This window comes from Emiliania huxleyi (assembly GCF_000372725.1).
Source record: "Emiliania huxleyi CCMP1516 unplaced genomic scaffold EMIHUscaffold_543, whole genome shotgun sequence".
NCBI classification, from domain to species: Eukaryota; Haptophyta; order Isochrysidales; family Noelaerhabdaceae; genus Emiliania; species Emiliania huxleyi.
Genome location: NW_005197922.1, coordinates 2,327 through 15,680, shown reverse-complemented (window position 1 = coordinate 15,680; position 13,354 = coordinate 2,327). Strand labels below are relative to the sequence as shown.

The 13,354-nt window shown below is 65.6% G+C and overlaps 4 protein-coding genes across 4 annotated transcripts; 1 reads left to right on the top strand and 3 right to left on the bottom strand.

Annotated features, from left to right (window-relative positions):
* Positions 1–140: 140 nt before the first annotated feature.
* Positions 141–799, bottom strand: EMIHUDRAFT_371140 (hypothetical protein). The gene has a single exon (XM_005765660.1). It carries the CDS (start codon positions 753–755, stop codon positions 228–230), a length of 528 nt encoding a protein of 175 aa, XP_005765717.1. The 5' UTR covers positions 756–799; the 3' UTR covers positions 141–227.
* A 2,047-nt stretch (positions 800–2,846) lies between these two features.
* Positions 2,847–3,456, bottom strand: EMIHUDRAFT_371139 (hypothetical protein). The gene has a single exon (XM_005765659.1). The coding sequence runs from the start codon at positions 3,363–3,365 to the stop codon at positions 2,889–2,891; it is 477 nt and encodes a 158-aa protein (XP_005765716.1). The 5' UTR covers positions 3,366–3,456; the 3' UTR covers positions 2,847–2,888.
* Positions 3,457–7,537: 4,081 nt separating this feature from the next.
* Positions 7,538–9,661, top strand: EMIHUDRAFT_119909 (hypothetical protein; the record flags this gene model as incomplete). The annotated part of the gene is made up of 2 exons (XM_005765658.1): positions 7,538–9,015; positions 9,541–9,661. 2 exons carry the CDS (start codon positions 7,538–7,540, stop codon positions 9,659–9,661), a joined length of 1,599 nt encoding a protein of 532 aa, XP_005765715.1.
* A 975-nt stretch (positions 9,662–10,636) lies between these two features.
* On the bottom strand, positions 10,637–11,829 carry EMIHUDRAFT_371136 (hypothetical protein). Its single transcript, XM_005765657.1, has 3 exons — positions 11,562–11,829; positions 11,162–11,414; positions 10,637–10,986 (listed from the first exon to the last, which is right to left on the bottom strand). The coding sequence occupies exons 1-3, from the start codon at positions 11,591–11,593 to the stop codon at positions 10,699–10,701; spliced, it is 573 nt and encodes a 190-aa protein (XP_005765714.1). The 5' UTR covers positions 11,594–11,829; the 3' UTR covers positions 10,637–10,698.
* Positions 11,830–13,354: the final 1,525 nt, after the last annotated feature.

Sequence of the window (13,354 nt, the reverse complement as noted above, 5' to 3'; positions counted from 1 at the left end):
AGCAGCTCGTGGCGATCATCGATCCGCGAGCTGCCAAGCTTGCCACAGGCCGGCACTGGGTCGAGGACGATGGCGCCGCGCGACTGGAGGCAACGAGAAAAATCAAGCCTGAGCGGGTTGCGATCATAGACAATGGATTTACGAACAGTCATCAACCCTGTTAACCAAGAACAGTCATCAACCCACACAACGAGCGCAGGAGTGGTACGGGTATGCGCGCGCCTCACTCACTCACGGGGCTTCGGCCGGCCCTGCTTTGAGGACCAGGCCCTTGCGTCCTCTGTCACCACATTCGGCCGGCGCAGCTGCGGTGGCAGCAGCGCCTTCTTGGCGCCGCTCGCCGCCTGCGGAGCGGCGACGGCGCGGCGCTTTGCGGGCGGCTCGGCCGGTCCGCCCGGAGTCGAGATTGGTAACGCGGCCGGCATATGCGACTTTGAATGCCTCGACCCCGGACCCGCCGCCGCGGCGAGTGAGGACGGTAGAGGCACCGCATTGTAGCGCGTGCCCTTGGGATCGGTCGGTTGCTCGTCGTCGCTGTCGCCTCCGGTGCTGGTCCAGGAGTCGGGCAGGCCCAGGTCCGAGGCCGACGGGAGCGCCGGTTGCGAGGGCGCGGTGGCGGCGGCGGCGGCGGCGGCGGAGGCGGCAGTGGACGCTGCGAGGGACGCGGCGGAAGAATGCAGGGCCGACGGCGCCGCGTCCTCGTCCTCAGAATCGGAGTCCTCGCCGTACGCGCCCAGCGCGGCGAGAGGGTCCATGAACACAGGCAGGATGTATCCGGAGGCGGAGCGAGGGGGCGAGCGACAACCACAAGTGTTCTCAAGACGGAGCGCCGGCGTGAAAAATAACGCACGGACTTTCAGCGGAACTGGGAAGAGGACCGCCGCAAGCGGCGTGGCGTGGAGCGGTTGTGCATCCCTCCGGGGGCCCCTCTGCGCCGGGGAGGCGTTGTTGGAGGCTAGGACGCAAGCGTCCGTCGCCCTTTTCAAACTCGGGGCCCACTCCGCTACGGCCTACGCTCCGACCCGAATTTGGAGGGCCTAAAAGTTTAAGGTGTTGCTGCGCAAAAGGGGAAGACGCTCCACGCACAAAAAGTATATGTATCAGTTCTTACGAACGTACTTCCTCTTAGGCGGACCCTCCCGATGCCAGGACGCATCTAGTGCCAGTCTACGCTTTAGGATAGCTCGTGTTCGTTTGGCCGCCCACATGCTATGTGATGCCGCATGGTTCGGCCTGCTTCGCCTTTAGTGGGAGTTGACCACTGGTCGCCTGCAACATGTTCGCCGGTTGAAGGAAAGACATAGGCTCGCTGCGACGCTTCCCACACCGGGATCTCTTGCCCGTAAGTTGTGACAGCCCGTTGTGGATCGCGCACGCGCGCCGCAGCTCGCCGCACTTGCTTGAAAGTGAGACCTGGCAGCTGTGGCAGCAACGCCTCGTGAATTTTCTTGTCGCTGAGGTACATGTATCCCCTTTGCTGCGTCAGCCCCTTCACGGCAGCGAGTGCCTCTTTCGAGGACGGCATGGCATCAGGATGTTGTTCACGCCAGCGCTCACGGGCGATAGTCAATGCAGACCGGACTGCAGATTGATGCGACTCCCCTAGTGCTGCTGCAACGGTGGTGTGATTGACAGGCTTGCCGTGCTGCTCGAACACCTCGTACACGCGATCGACTAGCCTCAGCTGTACCCGATGCGGCATTTGTGGCCCCGAAAGTGAGAGCACTTGCTCACGCTTTTCGTTGGTCCATGTCATCGGCGGCGGTAGCGGAGGCGGCGGCGGAGGAGGCGGAGGCGGTGGGGGCCGGAAGGCGCGCGTAGCTGACGGCATCGGCTGCTTTGGCCTTTGCGAGCGCCTCGTCCTGAGCCAGCATCCCGGGGATGTCGAGCCGATGCCGTCCTTGCAATAAAGACTCTGGAGAGCTCGTCTGGTGGGAGCCAGCATCCTGAGTGGCACGCTGGCGCTCAGCTAGCAGCGTGTGCGCCTCCTCCTCGGTTAATGCCTCGCATCGCAAGCCATGGTGCCAGGGACCAGTGACGGCAGTCGTTTTGGCAGCAAATATAGCCTCAAAGCCGTACACAAACCGGTAGCCGGCGGTCCATTGTGGTACACTGGTGGCCCAACTGCTTGCGCCCCTAGCCCGGGCCAACCTGACCGTGATCCACGGCGCCCTGTCAGTGTCATATGGTCCAGCCCAGCACGGCCCTGCCAAGACACGAGTTTTTGAACCCAAAGATGGGTGCGAGCTGTCACCGTGTTCCGCTTCGTAGCTGTGTCGGTAGCTGGGGTGGCCGTACACTGGCTGGCCGGGCTGCAGCCAATACACACCTGTGAATCCAGTACCCTTCCAATAGCCACGCTTGTCCAACTCGGGCGGCACCACAAGGTGCAGCGCGGCTGGAGCCTCCGCCTCGCGCTCGAAGGAAGCCCCGCTCCGCAAGTAAATCACGTCCCGCACCACTTCATCATAGCTGCTCAAGTTGCGCTCCACCCAGTACGCCGCCTCGTAGGACGCCGCTGGTAGGTTGATGTGCGATCGCACCTGCTCCTCCGTGCGGCCAACAACGCTATTCGTGCCTGTCGGCATCCCATTCTTGCAAGCAAGCCATTTCTACCGAGAACCGACCGCGACGGGACGGACGTTTTGGTACGTTTTGGCACCAGCTGAAGGCTTGCGTCCGCAAAAGCCCGTTGCCAACCCCCTTTTTGCCGGAGTCTCGCGAATCAATTGGCCTCCGCTCAAGGTGTGAACATATTCGCTGCGGTCATAAATTATTTTGAAAAAATCTCAAACGAACTTGATGAGGCCGCGGAGCCTAGCGTGTCTGATCGTTTTTACTTTCATGAACGACGAAAGGAAGTAGAAAAGAAAACGTGCGATGGCCTGTTAGCTCTCGAGGTCGGATCTCGCCTCTTGGTCTCGCGCCGGCGCCAGAGGTCCTCCGCCGCCGCTGCCAGCCCCGCCGCCTCCGATCCGCCCCGCCTCCATCCCTCCTAGCTCGCGGCCGCATCGGGCTCGCCGCTCGCGCGCCGAGGCCGCCTCCGCAGCCTCGTAGTGCGCCACCAGCCGCGCGACGGCGGCGTCGCCGGTGACGTTGAGCGTGGTGCGGAGGCGGTCAAGCAGCCAGTCGACGGCGAGGAGGTAGGAGAAGGTGGGCGGGATGCCCGAGGCGCTGAAGACCGTGTTGTACGCCGTCACGATCAGGACGAGACCTGCGGACGGCACCGGCGCCGCGCCGGCCGAGCCGAGGGTCGCGATGAGCAGCAGCATGGCGTAGCTGGCGACGGAGAGCTGGTCGGCGAGGCCGGCGGTGACGGCGAGGAAGACGGTGGCGACGGGAAAGTAGAGCGCGCCCCCGTCCATGTTGAGGGTTGCGCCGAGGGGGATGACGAAGCGGCTTATGTGCGGCGGCACCTGCCCGCTCTCGAGGACGCACCGCGTGGTGACGGGGACGGTGGCGGCGGAGGAGGCGGTGGCGAAGGCGACGACCTGGGCCGGGACGACGTGGCGGAGGAACGGGAGCGGGCTCTCTCGGGTGACCAGAGCGAGGAGGAGGAGGTACGCGGCGGCGTGGAGCGAGAAGCCGACGGCGGTGGCGCAGAGCAGCAGGCCCACGTTCGCGAGGGCGGCGCCGAGGTCCGCCTGCTGGCCGAGCGCGTTCGCCACCAGCGAGAGCACGGCGGCGGGCGCGAGCCGCCGCCGGCAGCCCACGACGACCACCACAACCTCCTCCACATCCACACAGCAGCACGAGCACTTCTTCCTCGAGCGCACCTCCGCCTCCCTCGCCGCCGCCGCCGCCGCCTCCTCCGCCGCCGCTGCCGCCGCCGCCGCGCTCCGCCGCGTGGTGCAGGCCGAAGCCGAGGGCGACGGCGAAGACGATGAGCGACGCGAAGTTGGAGGCGGCAAAGTCGGCGGTGAGGTTGGACGAGACGAGCTTGAGGAAGACGCCCTCGTACAGCGTGTCGCTGAGCGAGAGGTTGGCGAGCTCGGCGTCTCCCGCCGCCGTCGCGCCGGGCGCGTGCGACGGAAGGAACAGGCGGGAGAAGACCAGCGCGGTGCCGACGCCGATGCTCGCGGCCGCGACGGTCGTGGTCAGGTAGAGGAGAATGGTCCGCCTCACGACCTCGCCAGCCTTGCCCCTCGCCAGCATGTCGGCCACGGAGAGCGTCACGCTCACGAATACCAGCGGCAGCACGACGCAGCGCAACCCGCGCAGGAAGAGGTCGCCAACCAGGCCGACCCACCGCACGGCGCTCCTCTTGGCTGCCGGGTCCGCCGGCTGCCAGGACGACAGCCCCCAGCCGGCCAGCAGGCCGAGGCTGGCGCAGCAAACGACCACGGCGACGGGGTGGCTCCAGCAAGCGCCCTGCGAGCCGCTGCTTCGCCGCGAAGAAGACGGGCCGAGGACGAGAGGCTCATCACCGAACGGCTCCATGTGCCGGGGCTCTGTGCTCACGCTCTGCCGGGGCTCTGCCGGCTCCAAGCTGCCGGGGCTCTGTGAGCACGCTTGCTTTGCGGTCGGCTCGTCGTGCACTATGAATTTTGCGCAGCGGCGCCGTCGGCGCCCGGCGATACGGGACCAGCTGAACCACGGCCCGAGCACCTGTGGCTCAGCGCGCGGGCGCTCTTTCTTCTTTTGTACTTCTTGGTGGGAGCCGGTAGTCCTCGCCAGTCCGCGCCCTTGTCGTGCCAGCGTGCTGTGAGAGAGGCTTCTGGTTAAGAATTCTTTCTGCAGACGGGCCCCTCCACCCTTCATGTAATCACGTAGTCCCCACATCCGCAATCGTGGGATCGCTCGGTCTCGGGAACCGTACCCGTACTACTCAAAAGTACAATATACTTTCTCACAGCACTAGCGAGATTTCGCGCGGAGGGCGTAGTGAAGCGCTGGGGCGCTCACTGTGTGTTATTCGGGTGGGGATCCATCAGTGGTAACCGGCTTTAGTCACAGATCCAAGCTCAGACGCCACACCAACACCACAAACACGCTCACTTCGCCGCTGCTGTAGATGGGCCCCCGGGGGCCCATACTACGTCGAAGTACGGACCCGATCTCGGCACTCACGGGCTGTCACGCGCCCGCGCGCGGCGCGGGCCGCACCGCCCATGCCCCCGGGTCACCGACCCCGCCTCTCGGCCCTCTCGGCCCTCAGGAGCGTGCGGGAGACCGGCGAGGGGCGCGCCGCGCGCCGCCTGCAGAGCCGCCAGAGGCATTGTCGCCTCCGCTGGCGGGGTTCCCGCGCGCGCCCGCCCGCGCCCGGACCCGCGCCCGCTGCGCCCGCGGGCTCCGGATGCGCCGCCCTCCGTCTCCTTCTTCTCGATGGCAGTCCGCACGTGCTTGTCGACGGGTCGGCGGCGTGGTCGAGGGGAAGGTCGCCGGCGGCCGCAACTCCGCCGCCGTCGCTCCGCCGGCTCTGATCGAGTATCGGGCGTTGAGGGCGGCGGCGCAAGCGGATCTGGCGCATCCATCGCCACGAGCCTCGCGACCGCGGTCGTGGCACACCTGGCGGCGGCTCTCGGGGCCGTCTCTACGGCGCTCGACGCCGTGTGAGGTCGCCAGCGGCCGCAACTCCGCCGCCGTCGCTCCGCCGGCTCTGACCGAGTATCGGGCGTTGAGGGCGGCGGCGCAAGCGGATCTGGCGCATCCATCGCCACGAGCCTCGCGACCGCGGTCGTGGCACACCTGGCGGCGGCTCTCGGGGCCGTCTCTACGGCGCTCGACGCCGTGTGAGGTCGCCGGCGGCCGCAACTCTGCCGCCGTCGCTCCGCCGGCTCAACCGAGTATCGGGCGTTGAGGGCGGCGGCGCAAAGTGGGTCTGGTGCGCCACACGGCCACAACCCTTGCCACCGCCCTTGCCGCCGCCCTTGCCACCCTTTGCCGCCTTGCCTACGCCGCGGGCGGCGGTGAGAGCGGCCTGCTGGGCTAGCATGTTGTCCTTGCTGGGGACGGGCACGTGGAACGCACGTTATATGTTCGAACGGCCTCCGGGATTCAAACAAAAAATAGCCCAAACCCTCTCGCAACCCCTCCGACCCCCTGGGACCCGTGGGCGTCGAAGAGGCGCTCTCGGGGGGCCGTTCTGAGTTCATACTACCTCGAAGTACAATATACTGCGTCAAAGCACCGGCCCTGAGTCCGAACGACAAGACCAAGGCACGGGCAGAGGAACGAGAGAAGAATATAGGGTGGATAAAGCGCCTGTTCACGGCATGGAGGGTGAGCCACACCGAACGTACCGAGCGAAGAGCCGAGCGGAAGGAGGACGGGGAAGATGACTCAGAGGAGGACGAACCAGTGGAAATTCAGTTGTCAGATGTCACGATGCATCCGAAGGGGACCCCAGCGCCGGCATCATCCGTAGAGGCACGAGTGTTCGAAGAGAGAGTGGACCTGAGCAACAACATGACTTGGAGGCAAATGATCGGAGTGGGAGTCAGAAATGTGGTCCTTGCGCGAGGGGAGCTCGATAGACTCGAGGGGCCAGGATACGCCGCAAGGAGGACGGAGTTGCGCCGAGAGGCGAAAGAAGCCGCGAGAACAAGGGACCGGCAGGCGGCGGCGTCGCAGGACGAGGCAGAAGAGAACGACGCGACAGAGGGGGAAGTGACAAGGGAGAGAACGACGAGAGTGGGACAGCCGCGAGGTGGCATGAAGGTTGCAGCGAGAAGCGGCGAGAGACTGCGAAAAGAGATACGAGGAGGCAGACCCCCCAGGGTGGGCGACGGCTAGCGCATCACACCCTCCTCTCCTTAAAATCCCTGTGTGGTGGCGGCGTGCCGTTCTCCCATCCCTCCCTTGGGTTGTGTGTTTTCTTTCTTTCTTTCTTTCTTTCCCCACCTGTCCCCCTGATCGTCCTTCCAAAATCCTGCTCGTGCAGGTGGGGACCCTGTCCTCCTCCCCCATCCCTCGTCTGGGGTTGTCTGGTGTCTTTCTTTCTTTCTTTCTTTCTTGCGAGGCAGGAAGAAAAAAAGGAAGGTGACAGCCCGTACAGCCCGTACCCTGATATGCGTCGTCCGCTACCCGCTCGTCAGACCGCAACGTGAGTTGAAATTCCAGAATCAATCGTTGTAAATTCAGAAAATACGTAAGAGCCACATACATTGAAATTCAGAAAAACAAGAAAAAAACAAACAAAAATTCAGAATAATGCATATGCTCTGAGGTCAACAACAACAAACATTGCTAAAAAATCTGAGGTCACAGTAAGACTCAGCTGGCTACGGAGCTCTTCCGGCAAGGTGCGCTTGTCGGTGCGCAGTGCGCCCAAAAGGGCCCTTCGGCATTCCTCGACACGCGCCCTATCGAGATTTGGGCCACGGTTGAACACCTTTCCCTCTCCGCCAAAGTAGTCTTTTGCTGCGTTGAGAAGGTCCTCTTGCTTCCTGTGGTGATGTGCGGTGGGGTGCGTCTCGTTTTGAAGCTTTTCAATGTGGCTGTACACCTTAGCTTCCCTCACATCGTCGAAAAAGGCAGGACTCGAGATTGGTTCGAGATTGGGGCAGAGCGAGTGGGAGACTTTTCGGCGGGCGAAATGCGGCGGTTTGGATGCGTCCCCTTTGGGACGACCTGTTGGTACGACCTGTGGGACGACCTGTGGCAGCGACCGATGCCGTCACCGGACGCGGCGGCGAGGCACACGGGCGCCGGCGTGGCGCGTCGGCAGGCCCACCACGAGCGGATGCGCGACGAGCGCGCTCGGAAATCGGCCGCGGGCGACGCGGAGCTTCCGCCGGAGGACGACGCGGTCGAGATGGCGAGCGCCGCCCAGCTGCTGGACAGCGTGGCGGAGGTGGGCCCGAACTACACCCTGCTGCGCAGCAAGGAGACGAAGGCGAAGCGGCGGAAGCGACAGCGCGAGGATGCCAGGGCGGCGCTCGACGGCCACACTGTCCTGTCCACCGGATCGCGCCTCGAGATCTTCTGCGACAGTGAGCGGTGGTACCCTGCGACCGTCATGGCGCGGGAGGAGGACGGGGACGGACGGATCGCGCACCAGGTCGAGTACGACGGCTACCCGGATCGGCGGTGGTGGCACATGCTGGACGACGAGCGGTGGCGAGCCGTCGCAGAGCAGGCCGGCACGGGCGCAGGAGGCGCCGCCGCAGACGGGGATGGGGATGCGGCGATGGACCGCGCGGACGGCGAGCGGGGCGCCCGTGCCGCGGGCGACGCCGAGGCGGCCGAGGTGCGGCCGGCGCCGCCTCCTGTGCGCCGGGGTGTGCAGCGCAGCGCGCTGGCGGACGCCCTCGAGGCGGAGGATGACGAGCGGCAGGAGGAGGCCGCGTGCGGCGATGGGCGGCCGATGCTAGCGCCACACGGGCCGGCGCTGTCAGTGCAGCTTCGGCGCGTGCGCCTGCGGCTGCGCGAGTTCCTGGCGACGCAGGCCGCGGCGGGGAAGAGCGTGCCGATGCAGCGGACGGCCCTCGGTCTGCACCCGACGGTGCGGTGGACGATCCGCTTCGGCAAGTGGCTGGCGACGACGCGAATTACCGCGCCGAGGGCGAGCCGGTGGCACGCGACCGAGCGGGGCGACGCGCGGGACGAGGAGCCGACGGTGCGCACGGGGCGCGGCGAGAACACGGTCTACGTCGCGCTGCAGCACATGAAGAACCACGTGTGGCGCGAGATCTGGCCGGCGATGCCGGACGACGCGAGGCAGTACTGGCGGCTGGTGACCAAGCAGGTGATGTCGCTGTACGACGGCGGCGGCGGCGGGATGAAGGACGCGGCAGGAGCCGCCGGCCGGGCGGCGGGCCGCGAGGCGGCGCAGGAGAGCGCGTCGCACGGGCAGAGTGAGGCGGCGCAGCGGGCGGCGAGCGAGAGGGCGAGCGCGGTGGCGAGCCGGCGGACGATGGCCGAGCTGCGCGAGGCGACGACGAAGCCGTGCACGAGGCAGCACCTCTTCCAGGTGGGAGAGTACCAGATGCAGGACACGCAGCTGATGGAGCCGTTCGAGGTGAACGTGGCCTTCATCATGAACGCCTACTTGTGCTTCGCGCGGCAGACCGGGTGCCGGCCGGGCATGGCGGTGAACGACGCGGCGGACGCGGCCGATTCGGACAGCCACTGGCGCGCGTCTCCCGCTGAGAGAGAGAGAGAGAGAGGCGAGTAGAACGGTGGCGTTGGCGTGCGATGGGGCGAGATGACACTGAGCCGTGCCGCTCGCCGGCAGGCACGAGCTGCCGCCGCTGACGATGGGCGGCCCACCCCTGGATCGAATCGGGATTACTCGAATGCGACGGGGCCGAGGAGCGTTGCGGGAGACGTGGATGCGACGGATAGGAGCTTTGTGCAAGGGCCTGATCCAAACGGACAAGATTTTATACACTGCTCCTCGAGGCTTGCGGGGCTGATCATCCAACTCATGCCGGAAAACGGCAACCACTATTTTGCAACGTCCGAGCTCGGAGGTGCACTCGAAGGGAAGTATCGAATAGTCGGCAACTGGGCGAGAGGTGACTGCCAGTCCGAGCTAGCCTACTGTCCTGACGGCCGTGAGGTCGACAGCGACGGCCTGCTCGACGACATGAGCAGGCCAGAAGACTGGCCGCTGTGCTCGAAGAAGTGCTACAACATCGCAAACCCGGATCTCCCGAATGATGGCATTCTTCCCGGGATGGAAAGTGATTGCGACCCCATTTGCCGATGGTCGTAGCCCAGCTCGAGAGACAAAGCCGGTGACTGTACGCAGTGAGTGGCCGCGAAGCTGTGCATAAGACAGTGATGAGTCAGTGAGAGCTCTCGCGCACCCCGCATATTCATAATCGATCTCCTTTGCACTCTCTTTCTGACTGCGTCTGCACACAGATTGCAGGGTCGGTGTGCGAGTATGTGGGACAAAAGCGTCGAAAATGTGGCAATTCTTCGGTGCTGGTAGCCCCCCCAAAACAGGCGCGCGCGCAGCGCGCCAAACGCAAGGGCGCCGCAGGGAGCAGGCGCCCCAAAGCGGCAAGCGGCGCGCAGAGCGCCGCCGCAGGCGGCGGACAGCATATGCAGCTTTTGCAGGTGCGAGCGAAGTTAAACGCCATTTTCGGTTCCGCAGTAGAGGTTTTGGCTTTTGCCACTAACATCGAAATAAATCCGCGGTACAAATCGCGACTTACTGAGCCGAAACAGCTGACTGACAGACGGAGAGTACACAACCTCACAAGTTCGAAGTTGAAACGAGAGGGATGCTTCAGTCGCCAGCGCGCACTCAGCGAGTCCCAGACGCCACCCGAGCTAGCTTGTTCCACTCTGTGGACGCCCTCGATAGACGAGAGAGCGCACAGGTCAGCGCCATATAGGCGCGGTACGTACTTTCTTCTCACTGGTAAGCAAGTAAGACCAGTTACCCCCCAAGCCGCCACCGAGACAAGCCCCAACCCCGACGCCTGGACGTGCCCAAAAGCTGCCCAGGACGCGACGATCGTCAGCGCCCGCCATCAAATCCGGTTTTGTGTGGGCTCAGGCCCGAGTCCCTAGTGTCGCCGGAGCAGGTAGCTGCTAGCTCCCCATCCTTTTCAACAGGAACAGTCTTTTTTCGCATCAAATCCGCCATGGCCCATGTGGCGCCCGCCGACGCTCCGTTGCGTTTTGGTGGCGTCTCCGCGGCGAGCCACGCCAGCAGGCGGCCGCGGCCACGCGTCCGACCGCGCACAAGTCCGCGCGGCGAAGTTGAGGAGACTCTCTTGCACGCCTCGCAGCCGCCCGTCACAGCAAGGCCGACGCCACCTCCGCCTCGGAGAGGTTCGCCAGCAGCTGTTGCGGCGACGTCCCGATCTGCCTCGCGAGCCGCTCCTGCGCCGCCGAGCCGAGCGAGACAAAGCGGCGCAGCAGCGCGCCGTCGATGACTTGCGAGAGCTCGCCCTCGGCCGTGGCGCCGGAGCCCTGCGCGCGGAAGCCGCGCGGGTTGAGGCCGGCGGCGTGCTGCATCGTCGCAACCATCTTTGTGGACAGAAAGTAGAGCCGTCGGAAGGCCGCCTCCTCCACCTGCGCGAGTACAGCCGAGATCTGCCGACGTCTCGCCGAGATCTCGCCGAGATCTCGCCGAGATCTCGCCGAGATCTCGCCGAGAGCTCGCCCCGGACACGGCTGCCCCACCTGCGCGAGGTAATCTCGGGCCATCTCGGGCACTCTCGGGCCAGCTCGGGCCATCTCGCCCCACCTGCGCGAGGCAGCCGATGGCGCCGTCGAGCGTCGAGTAGAGCAGCGCGTGCCTCCGCCGGCCGGCGGCGGCGGCGGCGGCGGCGGGCGGCGCGCCGCGCGGCGGCAGCGAGAGGCGGAGGAAGTGGTTGGCGACGGCGCCGAGGTGGAAGGCGGCGCGAGGCAGCAGCACCGTGCCCGAGCGGGACTCGGCGTCCTGACGCGAGTACGAGTAGATGCGCAGGTTGCGGCCCGCGTCCGCGAGGAAGACGCGCAGCCCGTTGGCAGGGTTCGGGTCCGCCTGAAATCCACTGCGTGGTCTTAACGAAATTGACATGTACTTTAAGAAGTCCGTCGGCGGCGTGCGGGTCCGCCTGAAACGAACTGACTCAGGTTGACGAAATTAATTCTCTGAGTGGGTGAGTCCGTTGGCGGCGTGCGGGCCCGCCTCGTCCAGCGTCATCTCGCACGCAAAGGCGGAGGCGGCGTCGCGCCGCTGCGAGCGCGCCTCGAAGCACTTCTTCTCCTTTGACCACGCGACCAGCTGCAGCCCGCGGCACGCGTCGCCAAGCAGGGCGTAGTTGCCGAGCGTCGCGGCGCACGAGGCGGTGAACCCGGCGTAGTGGAAGCCCGCCGGACGCAGCTCTCCCCGCTCCGCCTTCCAGATCGAGATCTTCGAACTAACTCACGAACTACTCACTAACTAATGACGCCCCGCCCCCGCCTTCCAGATCGAGATCTTCTGGCCGACGGCGCAGAGCAGCATGCCTGATCTCACAAGCGCTTGCTCGGTGCGTGCTCTCTCGCGCCCGCCTCCTCCCACACACCGCAGGCGGGGGGCTCGCCCTGCATCGCTGCTATATCTCTGCTATATCTCGGCTGTATCTCGGCTACATCTCGGGGGGGGGGGGGGTCGCGCCCTGCATCGCCGCCAGTGCCGTCACCGGCCCTCGCTCCTCCTGTTCACAGGCAGCGCTGTGAAGAGACGCTGTTCACAGCTCGCAGCAGACGGCCCTCGCTCCTCCTGCTCAAACAGCAGCTTGAGGCGCCGTCTGCTCTCGCCGCCCGCCGGCGCACCGCCCTCCGCCGCGCCGCCCGCGCCCCCTGCAGCCCCCGCGCCGCCCGCCCCCGCGACGCCCCCCTCGCCGTTGGCAACGACGGCGGCGGCGGCGGCGGCGGCGGCTTCGTGCGTGGCGGCGGGCGAGCCGGCGTCTGCGTCGCCGCCTCCGCCCTCTCCGCCAGCCTTCGCCTTCTTCGGCGGCGAGGAGGAGGAGGAGGAGGGCGGCGAGTCGTCCGGCGCGAGGATGAGCAGCCGGCCGCAACACATGCGGTCCTCGCCCTGCTGGATCGCCTGTGGCATGGGAATGCTCGGACTGACTCCCGTCAACTCATTCGACGAGGAGAGGGGCGCGATCTCCCCATATCTCCCCATATCTCCCCATATCTCCCCATATCTCCCCATATCTCGCCCTCGAGGAGGAGAGGGGCGCGATCTCCCCATATCTCCCCATATCTCCCCATATCTCCCCATATCTCGCCCTCGGGAGGAGAGATGCGCGATCTCCCCATATCTCCCCATATCTCCCCATATCTCCCCATATCTCCCCATATCTCGCCCTCGGGAGGAGCGCCGTGCCGACGACGAGGCGGTGCGTCACAGCACGCGTCGCCTACGGCGCACAGTCACGAATTGATTCATTACTTCATTAATCAACGCGGCGGTGCGTCACAGCACGCGGCGCCGCGTCTCGCAGCGGCAGCAGCCGCATGCACATGACCCACTCGTCCTCGCGCAAGGCGTACGACGCCTCCGTCGCCCACGACTCCGCGTCGAGCAGACGCACCGAGTACGCCTCGCGCCTAGCCCATCCATTAATCAGTCGACCAACAGTGAATGCGAGCAGACGCGCCGAGTACGCCTCGCGCCTGTTTGGGACATGGACCGGACATGTCGCGGACGTGTCCCGGACATGTCCCCAGCACAACGTGTCCCCCTCGCGCCAGCGCGGCGGCGGCGGCCGCGCCGCCCGCCGCGTCTCCTCCTCGTCGAGCGCCTAGCACGAATGCATGAAGTACGAATCAAGGCCGCACTCCATTAAGGAACGCCGCGTCTCCTCGTCGCCGCGCGCCTAGCATTAATGAAGTACGAATCAAGGCCGCACTCCATTAAGGAACGGCGCGTCTCCTCGTCGCCGCGCGCCTAGCATTAATGAAGTACGAATCA